This window comes from Salminus brasiliensis, chromosome 7, assembly GCF_030463535.1.
Source record: "Salminus brasiliensis chromosome 7, fSalBra1.hap2, whole genome shotgun sequence".
NCBI classification, from domain to species: domain Eukaryota; kingdom Metazoa; phylum Chordata; class Actinopteri; order Characiformes; family Bryconidae; genus Salminus; species Salminus brasiliensis.
Window position 1 is genome coordinate 37,678,991 of NC_132884.1, and position 18,515 is coordinate 37,697,505.

The following is an 18,515-nucleotide window of genomic DNA, read 5'->3' on the forward strand; positions in this document are numbered from 1 at the left end:
TGCCATTAAATACCTGCTGGTGCAGCTTGCATGGGCGGCATTCCTGCACAATGTGAGCTAGATGTTCATCTCTGTTCCCATGCCTCTGCTGTGTGTGAGTGTATTTCAATGACCTTTACTGACCCGTCTGCTTTTAGCTGCATTTACGTTGGTTGCGAAAGCCTCTGCGTCATGGTAAGAATTCATTTGGCACAATTTGGTTTAATGTTCTGTTCTGCGATTGCCATTATACTATCTGTTTCATGTTCACCCGTTTAAAAATAAGCAAAGAACAGCCTTCTCGTATTAACGAGCTCAAGTGATTTAGATTAACACTTCGATACTCGATACGCGTAAATCCATAATCAAACTTAACACCTGTTTTAGTTCAGCAACAAAAGAACAATGAGAACAAACCGAAGGCGTAGATTTATTTTTAACAAACACTGAAAGGTTAAACGAGTTTCCCCTTTTTTTTGCAGATGATCCCATAGAACTGGTGGAAACTTGATCAGCTTTACAATATAGGACAGAGACAGGTGTGGGGAAATACATAAATAGACATAAATATATTTAAATAGGTGTTAGAACCACAGGCAGTCAGTATATAGAACTATATATGTGCTTTAATTGTGAGTCAGAGTGTTACATACGAAAAGGCGTTAAATGTCTCTTTATTTTTTCCTTCATATGTACAGGTCATGTTTTTCTTTTGTTTCAGCAACCAGAGTCGGCAAAATCCTAAAAAAAGAAAGAAAGAAACAGGAGGGTGGGTCAAAAATAAACAATAGGTGACGTTTTAAATTGTTTTTCATGAACGTTTCTATAAAATGGTACTATGGAATTTAAAATATATCATGTATTGCTGTCATGTATATTTTTTCTCTGTCTGGCAGTTGTTCTTTATAGTTTCTTTTACAAGTTTTTTACAATTACTTGTAATACAGTATGTTTACATTGACTTTGTAAACACATGAAAAACATGTATCTGCAGAATGGTGACTTTACAGGAGAAGGCAAAAATGGCCTTAACTTTGAATGGAATAAGAGTTTGCTCTTATAATAATAAGTAATTTCAAGCTTTTCTATTGGTCCATTCATCCAGAATTATTTACACAGTGTACAGAAGCAGCTACAGGGTTTCAACCATGGAGAAAACACAAACGGACAATAATGGAGATACATGGTTTTCATTGGACAGCAGGGGTATATATATATCCCCCTGCTGTCCAATGAAAACCATGTGTGTGTATATATATATATATATATATATATATATATATATATATAATGTATATTATTTTATATTATATATATATATAATGTATATTATTTTAATATATATATATATATATATATATATATATATATATATATATATATATATATAAATATATAATGTCAGATATTAATTTCTACAGTGATTAAACAGAGCAACTGTCCTTCACATGATCACTTTGCATCAAATTATACAAAAACCCCAGAAGATGTTTGCCTTCTCCTGTGAAGTCACCATTTTATACAGTGACAGCATTAATAGAGGCACAGTAACTTGTCCTCACCTTTTGAAAGGACTCTCTCTTCCTGCTGCTCCTAATTTGGGACTGGAACATATGCAGACAGGAAAGAACAAGAAACAGGTGTCAGTGGCCTCTGGCTGTATATACGACAGCTGAAGCAGCAGAAACTACATTAGGCTTTCGTTTCCCCTTTTGTTTCTACAGTTGTCTGTCCAACTTGCTTAACTTTCCAAAGTTATTTTTATTATTACAATATTCCAATATTAATAGTGAAAATGTAATCATTCCAAATATTTGATCACTTTATCAAATGCATAGAACAAGATAATCCCTCCCACACAAATAACCGTTACTTGTGTACAGTGCAAATGTGCAGAAGGGTTTATTAGTGTAAGAGCTGGCAGTGAACGACTGTGAATTCCCTAGGGCCTAATGGGGAGCATGGTGCTGAGTCAGGGAAATGTGATTGGATCTCCTCTTGTACACATATGGAGGCACACCAGGTTTAATTTATGGAGCACAACCACTCAGCCCCCTCCAGCAGCAGGGGCTGTGCTCTCCAAGTTTAGTCGCCACCATGTAAGGCCAGCGCGTGGGGGGGAAAGACAGATGCCTTGTCAAGACCCAAATTAGATGTAAACTCAAGCCTCTAATTTGCTTATTTGGAACTCTTCCGGCATCAAAGGAACTTTGATGTTGATTCGTTTTGCGACACTTTTTAATGACTAATTAATCAGGAAATAAAGGATCTAATACATAATTAAAAACATTAATACACATATATTCTACATACTGTGTGCTGCTTACACTGACCTGCATGGATGTGGCTTCACAACTTATTTCTTATCAGCATCAGCGATCACTGGCTCTGTTGGGGAAGGGGAAAGGGAAAAAACATGGAATGATAAATTAACAGAGCTTGATGTTAGACTCCAAATCAATAGATTAACAATTACAACAGCAGCACAGCAGGTGACATCTTAGTATCCTTCAGTTGTTGAAAGGCCTTAAATGACTTTACAATGACAATAAATTTGTCCGGCCAAGTACGCCTGAACTGCTAAGTGTCTACAGAGTAATAAACCTACTAGCTTCAAAACAGAAGGCAGATCAGTAGCCGTAAACATGGCTATTAACTTAGCTTAAGGTGGATTATATGAATATCAAGCAAATATAACACAGTATTTTATTTGATAACTGCCTATGGAGATCCCCCAAATCTCCACTGAGGCTGTCATAAATATCAGTAGACAGTAAGTAAACATATTATTCCAGTCGTTTGAGAAATTTTTACTATTCATTTTAAGAGCTAGTTTAGAGCTAGGTCTACATAGTTCTGATAGCTGTTGCATGACAATAAGCTCTGTTTTTAACCAACCAACAGTGCATAAATTGTCGCCCTGCATTGTTCCTCAGCACCTGTTGAGCTTAGTGTCTCGTGGGTGACTTACGTTTGACCTCCAGCTTGCAGGTGACAATAGCCTCTCCATGTGCATTCTTGGCTCTGCAGGAGTACACGCCACCGTCAAAGTTACCAGGCTTGCGAATCTCCAGAGAGCAGATGCCCTGGTTGTTGATCTGCCTGAACTTGGGGTCATCGCCAATGATCATCTGGTTTTTCATCCATTCGATCTTGGGCTGGGAGAAGAAGAAAGCATGGATGAAAAAACAGTAGTTGGGCCATGTTCTCCAAATAGGAAACTGAAGGCCTTTTAAAGCGCAACTTACTGGAATTAAGTAGTAGCTGAGGAAGCCTTTCATGCCTCCTAGCTGGATCAATTAAGGTGCTAAGCATTCATCACATAGTCACAGTGCGACTTAATCCCTGCTATGCCATACCCGCATGCTTTAAGTATCAGGACCATAGTCCGGGGTCTCTCTGGACCACACTGAACAAGAATGTCACTCATCCGACCTGCGCCAGTGTGTGTTTATTCTATTTATCATCCGCCCCAAGGGCTTGTGCTGTCTACGAGGGTGAGCTGACTGCCAGATTCCTGTGGCCATTCAAATTCTAGCCTTGCTGCCATACAATGTTATGAGCACTGATAATGAAACAGGACTGCACTTATAAAATCCGATCCTACTTAGTACAGCATATGAGTGAATATATGAGTTAATGGACTTTTGAACATCCACAATTTGGTTGTAGCCAATTCCAGCCCATACACAATATCACCAAGCTGGAGGAGAACACCAACTCAGATAACTCAGATCAGCTAACGGACACCCCCACTGGCTAGCGTTGCACTAAATAAAGTTGTTCATCCTACCATCCTACAAAAGAAGTTGGTTCATCCTAACCAATCGAAATAGAGCCATGGGCGGCTGTGGCATTGTCAGAGATTGGACTTGCGACCTCCTGATGATGACAGAGCCAATGCTTAAGAGTTTGCACCAATCGGGAGTACTGCTGTGAGCCATTTTCTTTTTCAGGACTGATAAAGCTGAAGTGAGATGATTTACCTTTGGGGTTCCTCTGACGGCGCACAGCAGCTTGGTGGTGTAGCCCACAGTGGTGCAGCGGTCTGGCATGGCGGTAGTGAACTTGGGAGGCTCGCTGAAGTCGTGTTCTTTGTACTGTGGTGGCTTATACTCAATACCTGATGGACAGATATTAGAACATCAAGTTTTCAAGGTTTAATTTTATTTATTTGTCATTTGTATTTGCATATATATATATATATATATATGTGTGTGTGTGTGTGTGTGTGTGTGTAGTACAAACAGTGCAAGTAAAATAACATAAAATAATGTCTCTCTTTCTCTCTCTCTCTCTCTCTCTCTCTCTCCATATATGTATACATACATTACACAACTGAACATGCTGAAATATTATAATACCATAAAGAAATATACACAAAATATACAGGAGGGACGTGTGTAGAAACTATGTAGGCATTTTTGTATAGGCAGGTTAATTTAGTATAAGTAATTAATTGAATATATATATATATATATATATATATATATATATATATATATATATATACATTTAAAGTGACTTTGTGATATTGATAGCAGCAATATATAAATAAATAATATTGGAAAGTGGCCAAATGAAATGGTATTAGGGTCTTTCAGCCTCACAGTTTGTTCAGAAGCCTGAGAGCCTGTGGGTAGAAACTTTTCTTCAGCCGGGTTGTATTTGGCTACTAGATATATATAGTTCTAAATACCTATCCTATCACACAAGTACAGGTGAGCAGGGAGAACTCTGGCTTACCTGTCTTCTGGATGGTGGCAGAGGTCTTTGTAACAGTAGCCTGTTCACTCATTCCACACTTGTTCTCAGAGAAAGCCCTGAAAGTGTAAGTATTTCCCATGATGAGGTCTGAGATAGTGGCATTCATCCTATGGTAGTGCTCCAACACTGTGAACCAGTCCTGTGAAAAAAAAACAGTCATTAGTCTAACCTCCCTTATATTGGCAATGATGTTTTTTTACAGACAGTGAAGGGATTCCTTGAAAATATTAATAGCATAACAGACTCTGGAGGCCAACTGGAATAACTGGAAGTACATAGGTCAACTTGCATATTACCAAATGTCCAGCATCTGGTTTGATTGACCCTGATTTAGTAGATTTGATAGACATAGTTTTGTGTGTACAGCTGTAGGAACAGTTACAGAGATATACAGTGTATGAATGTAAACGAGGACTTGCCGTGAATAAGGAGAATAGTAATACTTACCATGTCATATATAATATTTAACACTTAAGTAATTATATGTAGATACTGTACCTAAGTATTTTGAAAGATTGGAACTTGAAACTACTGTGTATCATTGAAATGGGATATATAGATATTTCTAAAATATAAATATTAAAAAAGACTATTATAACAACAAACAAAGAAAAAGAAAATGTACAATATTTACATACCTCTTGTGTACATTTCCAAGTATGTATTTGGCATACTTTCACCTAAGTCTTCCTCTATACCTTTTCTGGGCCATAAATATCTTCTATAGGAAATATAACCTAGACTCAAGCTATGAAATCAGCTCCACCGTGATTACTGAGACACTGAATGAATAGGAATTAGCTCTTACCCCAGTCTTTTTGTCAGCCTTCTGGATTGTGTAGCCGGTGATAGTTGTGTTTCCATTGTCCTTTGGCTCAGTCCATTCCAGAGCAACATTGAAACCCCAGGTGTCCACAATCTTTATGCTTGCAGGTGGACCTGGCAGCTCTGTGGTCCAAAGAAAATGGGATTGTGGTAAAGAGAACGCATGACCTTAAAATTGCCTAAAAATTAATGATGAACTCAGGGGCACTGCCGAAATTATTTTTGGTCCCATAATGACTACATTTTAGAGTCCCTGTCAGTTACAGACCCCTAGAATCATTCTACCCTTTGCCATATGCCCCTGAATAAACTGAATAAACATATTTTAAGATTAGGAAAGTGCTGAAATTCTCTTTGAAAAAAAAATTGTAAAGGTAATTTTATTAATGACATTTATTTGAAATATCTCTTGATTCTAAAAAACAATATCATATTTTTGATCAATTATATAATCTCAAATATCACATATACCCTATTTTAATTTGATTCATTTCACCTTATTTGCAACTAAAGCATCACATTATCCAACATAATACAATAGGTTTAACTCATCAAAAAGATCAGAAATCTGAATATCAAAAGCATTCACATTCTTAACAAGTGATTAACAATAACTGACATAATATTAAGCCTCGAACATCACCGCCTACCAATGATCTGCAGTGTTATCTGGGCTTTGTCCTCAAAGCTATCCACCTTAACACACATCTCATAGACACCAGAGTCCGCTCTCTCTGAGGTACGGATGAAGAAGATGCTGTCCTTGTCGGTGTTGCGGATGTTCACTCTCTTGGTGTCGATAGGCTGGCCGTCCTTTGTCCAGGTGACAGCTGGCTGGGGTTTGCCCTGTGAAGAAGACAACAGCAAGGCCCAAACTGAACGCTGACATGGAATCTCCGAGGCCGTTATGTGTAAATAGCTGTTAACGTAAAGCTATAACTGGGTACATGCAGAGATCTTGTTTTGTTTAAGGGGTTATAATTCATGCTGAGCTCTGGTGAAGAGTTAGGGCTCACATACGCTGAAGGGGATGACAAGGTTGATCTTCTTTCCAACATTCACCACATAGCGCTGCCTCAGTATGCGCGGCAGGTGGATCTTGGGGCGATCTACAGGGCGAAACACGAGATATTTGAACATATGGAGGCTGAGTTGAGCACAACGGGCCTTGTTTACCTGTTTTAAATGTTCTTGATGAGACATTTATTCTTAAAAACTACTTAATGAATATTACGACATTCACTAATGTTTTTAATTTGGTATATTTTTACATTTACAGAGAGATCCAGAGGTGAAGCTGCAAAGATCTAGTCTAGCTGCCAAAAATTCTATGGTTTTGAAATCATCATAAATGTCATGTTGACGTTTTACTAGGATTTTCTATTTTTCTTAAGAAAATGATTAGAAATACATATATCATGCTGTTTACAACGCCAGACTGGTCTACCTGAGCGTGCACTCCTAAACTCCTGTTTTACTCTTCATTTACATGCACAGCACAAACATTACTGCAGTACATATACTTTATTTTGGACCTTAATCACCCAGCCTTCATGCACACATCTGTACATACTTATATATTTATTGGATTTATTGTCTTTGTGCTTTTTGTTTTTGCACCCTGTCTTATATTTTGTCTGTTGTCCTTGTGCTACTGTATCCTGTCCTATCTATTCTGCACCATAGACTTACAGCCTAACCCTGTATTAGTATAACGACACTAAATGTGAATTGAATTGAGTTGAAATAAGTTGATTTGAAAGTGTTTAAAATGTAAAAGCAATAGTTTATATCATTGTGACTACAAGTCAGTGTTGGGAAATGAACTTAACAAGTCTGCTAATTTGGTAACAACCACTAATTATTTGCAAACTGTTATAAAAATAGTTATGAAATAGTTATGAGTGTGAACCTTTAAGAGTCAACTTTAGATCGAGTTCCAAGTCCCTTCAGTTATACTAACTCCTTTTATTTCCTATGGAAAAAAATGTCTTAATCAAAGTGTCTTGCTCATTAATAATTAACATTACTATCATAATCATAATACGTAACGTCACCAGCAGTCGACATGAACTCAAATGTAAAAACCACTGCCGTAAGTCCTCTGCCCTGCCATGGTAATAGCTAAGCTGTCTCAAAACTGTAGTACATCTACTTTGGGACATCTGACATGCTGACGGTGGGCCTGCTGGTCTCATCACAGCTGTAAATAGGTCAGTGCTGTCACATCCCGCCTACTTATAACATATGATGGAAAGCTTGAGTTACGTCGAGTACTTTAATGAGAAACTCCGGACTCTCGCCAGTTGAAACACCAGGCCCTAAAAACCGATGCACACACATGCATAAAAATGACTGCTAAAGCCCTACATTTCGGAATAATGTTAATGACCCTGCACTGAACCTCTGACACTGTGCTAATCAGATCAAGCCAAGCAGACTCCAGTGACATGAGCATTTTGCAAGGCTTGGCATTCTTTAAATGTCAACTCAGCTGGAGTCGTCTTCTTTTACCTTTGCATTTAGAGCACTAATTAAAGGATAGATATATTGCAAATAAATAAATAAATAATATAATTGAAATAAATAAACAAATAAAGAACATTCAGCTGATACATGTGATCTGTAATGAGGTTTAATGCTACACGTATAAATTATTACCATTGTTTTGCTATACTATTTAAGAGTAACTGCATAAGTACAGTTACTGTATCAACAGTTTTGCATTTTCTGACTTTTTCCATTAGTTTTAATGTCAGGATGATGTAAAGGAAGCTTTTCTTTCCATAAAATTAGACATTAATTACATGTCCATGTACAATAACTTGAAAGTAAATATTCAAATACTTACTTACATGCATAATTAATACTTTTTGTATCAATTTAAAGATTGAAATGTACCCCTCTGACAAAACCTGTTCTTGTTTCAATAAGTCCTAAATTAGAAATAATCAATAGCACTTTTATTTTGTTTTGTTTTTGCAACTTCTAAGGTTAAACTTTCAATAACCAGCAAGTGTAGTTGATATTTTAATATTTAAACTCAGAATTTTAAAACAGATTTACCAATTAAAACAAATGTAGGTGGTTTTCCCCCCAAAATATAAGTTTTAGATGAAATACGACCCTAAACAGGCCTCTCATGGGCCACAGAGCCACAGAATGTGAGAACAAATGTTCTCTAACTCGAACAGTAATAGAGGGCTAATGCAGCGCTGAAATATTCAATAACAGTTGTGCTATTATTTCCATCTTATGTTGAGATCTAAAAAAGACTAGAGCGTATAGTCTTACAACTTGCCACCCAGTGAACACTTGACCACTGAATCATCGCTGAAATCATTTACATGACGTTCGTTTAGCCTATGCTTTATTATGACTCCACCCACAGTGTCATGACAACAACAGAAAAACAGCAGTACTGCATTACTGCGGCTCAAAATTTTAAGCTCCTAATAACAGTCCGTTCTTAGAGTGACCAAATGTCCCCTTACTAGGACATGTCCTTTTTGGGACCTTTTTGGGACCAGTCATTACAAAAATGCAGTCATTTTTGTCTGGGATTTGTCTTTTAGGGCATGATGACAGTTGCACTGCATAAATAGTGCTACAGTCTGCACTGGGCCACCTCCTGTCCCTTCTAAAACATGGTCAGACTAATTCTGTTCTGCCTTGGAACTCTAGAAAATATTAATTTATGGCGCTGATGCTTTAATAGACTGTAGAATAAAGATTAGTTTAACTAAAACTAAAATGTAAGTGAGAAAATGGTTTTATATGAGAAGTTTACATGACATACATATGTTTATGTACCAGAATGGACATAATTAGCCATAAATGGACATTGGACATGGATTTTAATAGAGTAACCATTTTTAGAGTTTTTTGTGGTTAGAAATTAAGCCTCAGCAATGCCATAAAAAATGTAGATTCAACAGTGGTCATGCATAATTTCAATGCTGATTCGGAGTGTTGACTGGCCATTCCAATCATTTTGGGGTAGCTGAGGAATGCAGGTAACTGTAGTTAGTATGGTCAGAAAACTACATATAAAACATATAAGGTAGTAAAACGGCAATTTTCTGCTAGTTTCAATACTCAGCAACCTGAGGACATGATGTTCTGGAAGTCTTTATTCCTGCAGTTATTTGTTTTCACCTGGATGCAGTTCCATGCCCAGTGGAGGCCAAGCCAACAGGACATTATCCTATATATAAAAAAACATCTGACATAGGAGGCTATATTTCGACTATGAAAGCCTAAAACAAAATGTTTTGAGGAAAAAAAACATTAATTTATTACTTAATGTTTCAGTATTACCCAAAAGTTGTCTTTCAAATTCCATGGCATGTTTCTAGATAAACACCGCATCTCTAGCAAGTGCAAAGAGCTTATAGGTAACCCGAGATCCCGCTCGGCTCCATGCGCGGTGTGAGAACACATGGGAATGTCCCCCACCCCCCCCCCATATGCACCATTCACACTTGTCACCATCGCTCTTGTGGGAAGTAGCTTGACACCGGTCCAGAGCGCTTTCTGCCTGCAGTTTCAAAGCCCTGCAAAAGCCCTCATATGTAATCCTCGTTAATGGAAAGCACTCCCCTGCAATTTTCCAAGGATTTGTGTCCAGGATTGCTGTTTCTTACTCGGGGAGCTAATTCATAAGTTGCCTATCTGCACTGTTCTCACAGTGCTGCAACAGCAGTGCACACTTTTGGTCCTTGAGTCAAATTGCTGCGTGCACCCCGCATGCCTAAAGTACGTAGACTGGATTCATGTTACATTCTAGTTCAGCTCAACTTTCCATCCTACTTTACGATTTCTTTCTTTAGACCCTGCGTTTGCTCAGAGCAACTACTGTACAGGTATGCGTGAAAAGTTTCCATCAAGAGCTGGTCTGCTTTAGACAAACACTCAGACTGCTTCAATGCTGTATTCATCTGATGTTGGTATTTATATATGTTGGCATTTTACAATGTAAAGTAGAAAATGAGGCCCCATAAGAGACCTCTGTAGCAGGGGTGAACTAGAAAATGCTAGAGCTACTGTACCTGAAAGGCTCATATAACAGAAAAACTCATTTGAATGAGTAAAGAGGCCGTGAGGCATATCCACACTGTTAGTTTCTCAATGTACTGTTCGTTCTGCAGACCATAGCGTCCATATATGGAAACCAAGCTGCACAAGCAGTCCATTTTGAGTTACTTGTTTTTGGACATATGTATATATATATATATATATATATATATATGTCCTCCTATTCAGCCTACAGCAGTTTAGCCCTGCTCATTCACACTAAAGTTACGAGGAGCGTTGTGGCCCCAACTTCTGAAATACTGATCAGAAGCTGATGTCGGGAAAAAAAATACAACTCTGCAACTCAATTAACCCAATTAACTAATAAGGATCATATACACTTAAGCACTAAGGGCTGGTTTCCCAGGCAGGGATTAAGCTTAGTCTTGGACTTCAATCTGGGTTGTTGTATTTGTAATTCAACCTGAATTTGAAGCCATGTTGAACATTTTTAATGAACATGCACATGAAGAAGTATGGTCAACCTCCCTGGCACTTTTCATCCAGGTGGATCTGGATGACTTCTGGATGTTTAGGCTTCATGCATCACAATCACATCAACAAGACGTTTGTAAGGCAAACCCATTAAGAAAGCCAATGTCAAAAACGACCATCTAGACTCGCCCATCCACAGGCAGTCAACTCTCTGGTGACTTGCGAATGTCCTACACAGTTCACCAACTGTCTAGGGAACAGGGCTAGGGAACAGTGCCCAGGTCAGCACACTTCCAGAAGGCAGGCAAGCCTGATAATGCACCAGGCCTGAATTTGCTAAAGACAGGTCACATCTAATAATTAAAAAAACATAAAAATTAAGCTGTTTTAGAAGGTTCAGCTAAACGAAGCCTGATTGCCAAAAATGAACCAGTATGAATTGAGTCAGAAGCAGGGATGACACACCAACCAGATGTTTGGGTTTGTTCTCGTTGTTGAGAGGTCGATGTGCTCTAGCCTTTAGAAATGCCTTGCTTATTTCGATGGGTAAGAAAGCGCTGTACCTGGCCAAGAACATCAGGACTTACCAACAACCTCTCTGACCTGGACAGCATCCGGCAAAACGGCAGGGGCGCTACGGCCTCCGGCATTCACAGCCACCACCCTGATGTTCAGCTTGTCACCAGTGGTCTGGTTCTTAATGACGTAACGGCAAGACACGGTGAGCTGCTCGTTAACAGCCTTCCAGTCGCTGGCTATAAGAATGACAGAGGAAAGGAAATTATAGAAGATTTAATTATTGCACAAAACAAGGCGAGGTGTTGCAGAGGGTAAGGTGACTCTGTCCCACATTATGAGCTCCAAGCAAAACTGAGCAAGAAATTGTACTTCTGCTTTATTTGTTAGACTTTGAGAATATTGCTGTGGGAGATTGAGCCCTAAGAAAGATACAGTAGGTAGCAGCTAAAACTTGCACTCTGCACTCTTTCATAATGGCTGTTTAAGATAAAAGTAAATAAAAAAAAGATAAAGATTAAAAATTTATGTAATTTCAATTGAGGTTTTAAATGTTTTCCATGTTGAAAACAGACTCTTTTCAGAATTCTGACTCTAAAAAAAAAACCTTACAAAGGATTTTAAGAGAAACCGTTATTTGCCAGTATGGACCACACCCTGGAAAATTGGTGCAGGGAGGTGAATTCAGAAGACTTTTGGGCAGGAGTTTGGGTCTGCTTTGAGGTAGGAGCGTGGGAAGCCGAGTCCCCCCCAACCTCCCACTTCCCCATACGTGAGGATGAGCTTAGGGTAGAAGGAAGGAGATGGGTGGAGGTGGATGTGAAGGTGTTCATCACGAAGGTGAAGTGAGAAGCAGAGAGTATATATAGGGCTGAGGAGGAGGAGTTCAGAGCATGGTCCATCTCCCAAATTTTAGTTTTGCCATAACTCAGATTTATCCCATTTTCCTCGTAAACTGAACTGAACTTCCACAAAAAGAAACAATGGTGAAGGTCATAATATCTGAACAATGGATATAAGACCCATTTATACATTTATAGAGGCAATTCTCATAAAATAGATATATATATATTTTTTAAGAAAATGTTATTTGTTTCCTTAAATTAGCTTTAGGTTATTTGTTATGAGATTAATATACAATTACACTGATCTTAGATGCATTTGGAATTTGAGTTAAACCTTATTTGCATTAAACAGTCATTCTGTTTAATCTGCTGTGCACATCAGGCAGCAAAACTGAGGAAAATCAAAAACAGGGATGAAGTAACAGCTGTAGAGGCGAGCTGTGTCGACAGTTCTAGTGTGTTTTCACACCTATAGCCCAAATCAGTTAACAGGTTTGTAAACTTGGTTTACTGTGTTCACACCTGCCCAAACAAATCAAACTTTACCAAGTGTGAAAACAAACCAGAGCTCGACTGAACCCGAGTAATAAATGCAGGTGTGAAAACCCTCTAAGCTACATAAGGCTTAGAATATAAGAAATATGGGAAGATTTTAGTGTAGGACTTCAATCGTAATGTTACGTTAAACTTATAAAAGCTCTTCATGACAACAAACAAAAACCTACTTAAACGTTCAACAAACCTGCATAAAGGCTTATTCTGTGGTCATAAAAGCTGCTTCTGTCAATTTTGATGTCATTTCACTTTAGAGAGTGCTGTGCCATCAGATGCTTTTTGGAATAAGCCATTGTAAATATTTATGTAGGTTTATATCAGTTGAGATGAAAAGCTTATGAAGGAGTTTAGTTACGCAAATGTTTAAAAAACATTTTTATATTTTTATAAACATTTTATTTTCATTTTTTTCTTCTGACAATAGTTCTTTAGAGAAACTTTAAGAAAATGTGTTATTGAGTATAACAATTTATCTGAACATTTTTCTTGAATGCAAATTTAGGAATGATTTTCCAAAGACAAATGTACGGGACCTTTGGGATCTTAAGACACATGAAAAACACAACAAAGTGTAAATGTTCTTAAGCGCAGTTCTCCAAAAAAACTAATTTAAAAATCTTCATTATTAAGATTTTCTTTAGATACTTGTTTTCTTATTTAGGCCATTTTTAACAGTGTTTATGCTGCATTTCACAGCTTATCAGAAACAAAGCAAAATAACGTTTTCAATTCTCCAATATTGAGTTAAACCTGTGTGTTGGAGACCAAATATAGGAAAAACAGAATCAAACTAAGCGTTCAAAAATGTTCATTAGCAGTGAAACTGAACAATCTCCACTTTAATCCAGTTACATTAGACATTAATCAGTTATTTAAACTGATCATTTTTGAGGCCTACTTACTGAACTCTTACACTCGCTTAGACAAGTGTGAGGCTATCATAATATTTATTGTATAATAAGAATTAATAATAATTCTGTAACACTAATTGTTCGTAGAATTTTAAGAAAAATTACAAAATTATTAGGAAGATTTTCAAAGTTTATACATTTATCTTTGTCCTTAAGCATGAAACGTTCTCTGAGAAGGATTTCTTTCTCAAGACACTTTAGTAAATCTAACCCTTGGACTTTGGGAGTACACTGAAAGATCTTCCTCAGTCCAAGACCAGCTCTAATGTTTGTGAAACCAGCAGGAGAATCTTTTGAGCTTTCCTAACTCGATAATGTAAACAACACTAAAGCATTCAATGAAAACTTTAGCATTCAATTTATAATTAAAGTGTTACTTTAAGCACGTAAACAGTTTTTCATCAGCTTTGCAGAAGCTGTTTCTGCTACCTGAGAGGCCCTTCCCCTAGCTAGAAGGGTTCCTTGAGACAGTGTTACCACTAGAAATGCCTCACTCCTTATAGGGACGTGAGATAGGTACGTGTGTAAATCTACTGGTGACACTTTGGGGACAGGTGCAACTGAGAGGTCTGACCAGGCAATGAAACTGTAATTTGCATTTCTGTGTGTTTAATTTAGGGAGTGGTGCAGTGTGTCAAGGGGGTATTTTAGGGAGAGGATCCCATTCAAAACAAAAATGTCCATCTTTCCTTATACTGATATTATTAGAAGTGATTGGAAAAACAAGCAGCATCTTTGCTGAGAGGCTAGGAATCAGGATCACTTGTACAACCATTAAAACTGTCACATTTACATCCTCTCGTCTTATTAATCATTTCTTTGTTTTTTTAGTAGGATCATTTATACATTGTAAAATTTGTGTTTTTAAAGGGCTTATTCCTTAATTTCACATCATTTGCGAACAGTTTAGTGTATATATAAAGTATAGTGTAATTCTCTGCTTACAGTATTTTCATCTGCGTAAGTATTCGATTACTGAAAACAGTGATGCCAGCACATCAAGCCTATTAAAAAGGAACCTCAAACTTCTGATTTGGTTCCACGTTGAAGGTTTTGGTCGGGTTTTAGAAAGGGTATATATGAGTAGGCAAGTATAGGGTGCTAGCCTGGGTTCAAATAACACTCTCAAGACCTCTGACAGGGTGGAAGGTCCTTAGCCACATGCAGAGCCTCCGACTTACTTCCTTCTTTGCAGCATTCCACAGTGTATCCGTCCAAGCCAGCGTTGCCAATTGTGGCAGGTGGCCTCCACTGGATGGTGACTGAAGTATCATTGACATCTTCCACAACCAGCTCCAGTGGCTCACTGGTGGGCTCTGAAGAAGCAACCAAATTCCACAGTTACAAACCTGACCTCTGTGCGCTCTTTTAAGTCCTCATGGGGCTGCAAATAGTACAGAATGAAGTAGATGGAAGGTGAAGAAAAAGAAGCAGCAAGCTCTCCTCTGAATAGATAGGAGGTTTACCTGCAGGTGGAGGAGGGGTAGGAGCTTTGACCTCCTCAGCCGGTGGAGCTTCAGCAGCAGCTGGTGTTAAATAGGCAGGAGTCCATTAGAAGCAGCAGATATAAGAGCAGTTTCCTTAAGGCTGTGAATGGCAGCTTGAGCCTTTGTAGCTTAATGTAGCAGAGTACGATTTTTTTCCAGCTAATTTCTGGAATAACTTACTTAAAGTTGAAGGAAGCAAAGTTGCATTTCAATAATCTTAAGGTTAAGGTGTCAGACCAGGGTGTGATGCCATAAAAGGACCATATTTGGTTCTCAGGATGGTTCTTTATAGAAGGCCACATTTGCAAATGAGGTGTGGAGTGTCGAGAACCTTTAAAGCTTATAGACCCTCTACATTCACAAGACACTAGGAGTTACTCTTAACCTCTTAAACTGCATGAACCCACTCATGGTTCCTGGCTTTTCCCCCCACAATGGTATTTAAGTAATCTGTAGGGTATAATAAAAGCCACAGTGCATCAGGGGTTAAACTGGTCTAGAAGATTTACATTATATGAAGGTTTTTATGGTGGAAACCAAAAGTGGTTCGACAGTGGCATCACTCAAAGGGCTGAAACCAGAGTTTGCAAAAGAGATCAGCATCAGAATATGTTAGCATTAGCACTCTACAGAGCTGGGCAGAGAGAGAAAACAAATGGAGGTATAGTGTAGGTGTGATTAGCATCAGCAGGGGCAACACTAGCAACAGCTTTCTCAGCAGCAGCTAATTAGGAAATGATCAAGAAAAAAAACATCTAAAAAAGTTAAATGGACAAAAGTATTAAGACATCTACACATTAGATCTACAGGACCGTGGTCCCACTTTGCAGCTCTAACAGCAGCAGCAGGTCTGGAGCTCTGCTGCAGTTATTGAGTCAATTAGAGACTTTTCTGACCTCTACTCTGAGGAGCTCAGCACTCTGCCTTGACCCCGCTCTGTAACTTTACGTGGTCTGACAGACACTCAGTGGCTGAGCTTCTCTCTGTGAGCTGTTCCTTCTAAACTCTTCCACTGTTCAATAATAATACCACTCACAGCTGATGGAGGGAGGAAATATCACCAGCTGACTTGTTGTTGGTGCAGCGGTGTCTCCTATTACATACAGAACCACGCTGGAGTTCAGTGAGCTCTTCAGAACCTCCTTTAGAAATTTCTGCATTCAGTGATTAGCGATAGTTGGGTATCAAGACCCCTGTATCAGCTCCCTTGACTTCTTACATGCACAGCTATGTTGCGCTGATACAGCAGGCCCACTGCAGAAGGTGGCAGTTGCATCTGTCTTGTAATCCAATCCAGGTTTAAGTCGACCCTCAAAGTCTGCAGGCTCATGAGCAGCAGCTTCAGCTGCAGGTTGGAGCTGAGATTGGACAAGCTGTTACTCCCTAATAGATGCATTGGCAAGGAGAACACATATCAGTTGAGAGATGTCGGGACAGACAAGCTAAATCATTGGACAAATCCCAGCAAGCCCTCGAACTGTAATGCTAATCTCTTGATCATCATAGTCTGCTGCACAACTAAAGCCGTTGCTCAGTATTGGGTGCTGAATATGCTGCACGTCAAACGGAACGCAGGCTTTTCTGTCAGCTGTGCACGAACCAGAATAAAAATAGATATATAGGCAGGCTGTTGATCAAAGGCATGCCAACGCCTTCACAGAAGTCTTTAAAAGCGAAAAGCAGGCAAACAGCTGTGGATTCCTTATGGTGCTGTCCAGCCTGGGCGGAACCGTGAAGCTCCAAAAGGGTTTTGCTGTCACAGCAAGGGGAGCAAGGGGGGATTGCACCGTCAACAGATTCTCATGCCTCAGTAGTTAGAGGTACACATGCTGGTAAAGGTCATGCTTCTGTAACTATATTAATAAGAGTTTGTCAATTTTCCGTAGCAGTGTCCGGAATAAGCGAAAGTTAGGGGGCGGTACAGAGTGCAGAGGGGAGCTTCGGAAGGTTCTCAACTCCTGTCCTGGGACCAAACCCATTGCCCTTGCAAAGTTTCAAGAGTTCCCTGCCCCATGAAGGGCTTGATGATTCCCTGATGAGAAGGATCAAGTTGAGTTGGGGCAGGGAATCCTTAAACTGTGCAAGCAAGTCCCCTGTTGAGAACTACCGGGGTACCTTGATGGTGAACTGTACCTTCTGGAGGAGGGGGAGTTGGTGCCTTGGGTGCCTCAGCTGGTGGAGCTTCAGCAGGAGGAGCCTCTGCTGGTGGGGCTGCCTCGGCTGGGGGAGCTTCAGCAGGAGGTGCCTCAGGTGCAGGGGCGGGTGCTGGCTCTGGGGCAGGAGCGGGAGCTGGTTCCTCCTTCTTGGCCTCCTTCTTGGCCGCCTTCTTGATGGGGGCTGGCTTAGCCGGCATGGTTTTCCGCAGGAAAGATCCCTCTCGTAAGTAACACCCTTGACTGCACTCGGGATGGGGGCGAGCCGGGTTTTATAGCTTGCGTGGGGGGCTAGGGAACTCCGCCCCAATACTTTGTTTTACGTAACAGCTGTGGGGAGGACCACACAGAGCTCTTGGCTTTAGGGATTGACTGCCACAAGACGACAGGTTGAGGCAATGCTGCAGATTCAAGTGATGAGAAATGCAGGATTTATAGCCACTCTGGGCTTTGACTAATGAAGTCAACATTTGGCTATTGAAATTTGGCCAGTCGTGATAATTATTATCATTATTATTTTGAGCTTTTGGACTCACTTTCCCAAACCTTCTGGAATTAAGCAGTCGGGGGGAGGGGGGGGGGGGGTGAGGCTGAGGTGAGTGCTGAGGTGAGTGAGGTCACCTCACTCAGATGTGGGACTCACAATACTGAGGGATGTACTGTCAGCCTGCATCTGGTTAGTGGTGTTAAGTCTGGTGTCTGGTGTTCCTCTGCTGCCCCAGGAGGCTTGTTAGTTTTACACACCTTACAGCAGCTTTGGCCGAGTTTGAGTTAGATGGTGAAAACAGCTGTAGCAGTTTGTCTACATGAAGCATTTACAACCTCGGTCCTGGTATTGGTAAGCAGTCAGTGTGGAGGTAGAAGGGGAGGAGGAGCACCTTCAGGGCTGCAGGACTGTGAAGTTGGGGAATGAAAATAAAATAGAAGAGTAGAGCTAATAACCCAGAAGTACACTATGTTGTGTAA

General features: G+C 39.6%; 2 protein-coding genes across 2 annotated transcripts in view; both read right to left on the reverse strand.

The window, feature by feature from the left end:
- pltp (phospholipid transfer protein) overlaps window positions 1-18,515 on the reverse strand; it is a 255,466-nt gene that overhangs the window by 213,655 nt on the left and 23,296 nt on the right. The window lies entirely within an intron of this gene.
- On the reverse strand, window positions 588-17,780 carry mybphb (myosin binding protein Hb). Its single transcript, XM_072683167.1, has 13 exons — window positions 17,530-17,780; window positions 15,376-15,435; window positions 15,091-15,225; window positions 11,670-11,837; window positions 6,592-6,680; window positions 6,222-6,417; window positions 5,555-5,694; window positions 4,726-4,885; window positions 3,966-4,102; window positions 2,951-3,137; window positions 2,313-2,367; window positions 1,542-1,583; window positions 588-720 (listed from the first exon to the last, which is right to left on the reverse strand). Exons 1-11 carry the CDS (start codon window positions 17,747-17,749, stop codon window positions 2,336-2,338), a joined length of 1,524 nt encoding a protein of 507 aa, XP_072539268.1. The 5' UTR covers window positions 17,750-17,780; the 3' UTR covers window positions 588-720; window positions 1,542-1,583; window positions 2,313-2,335.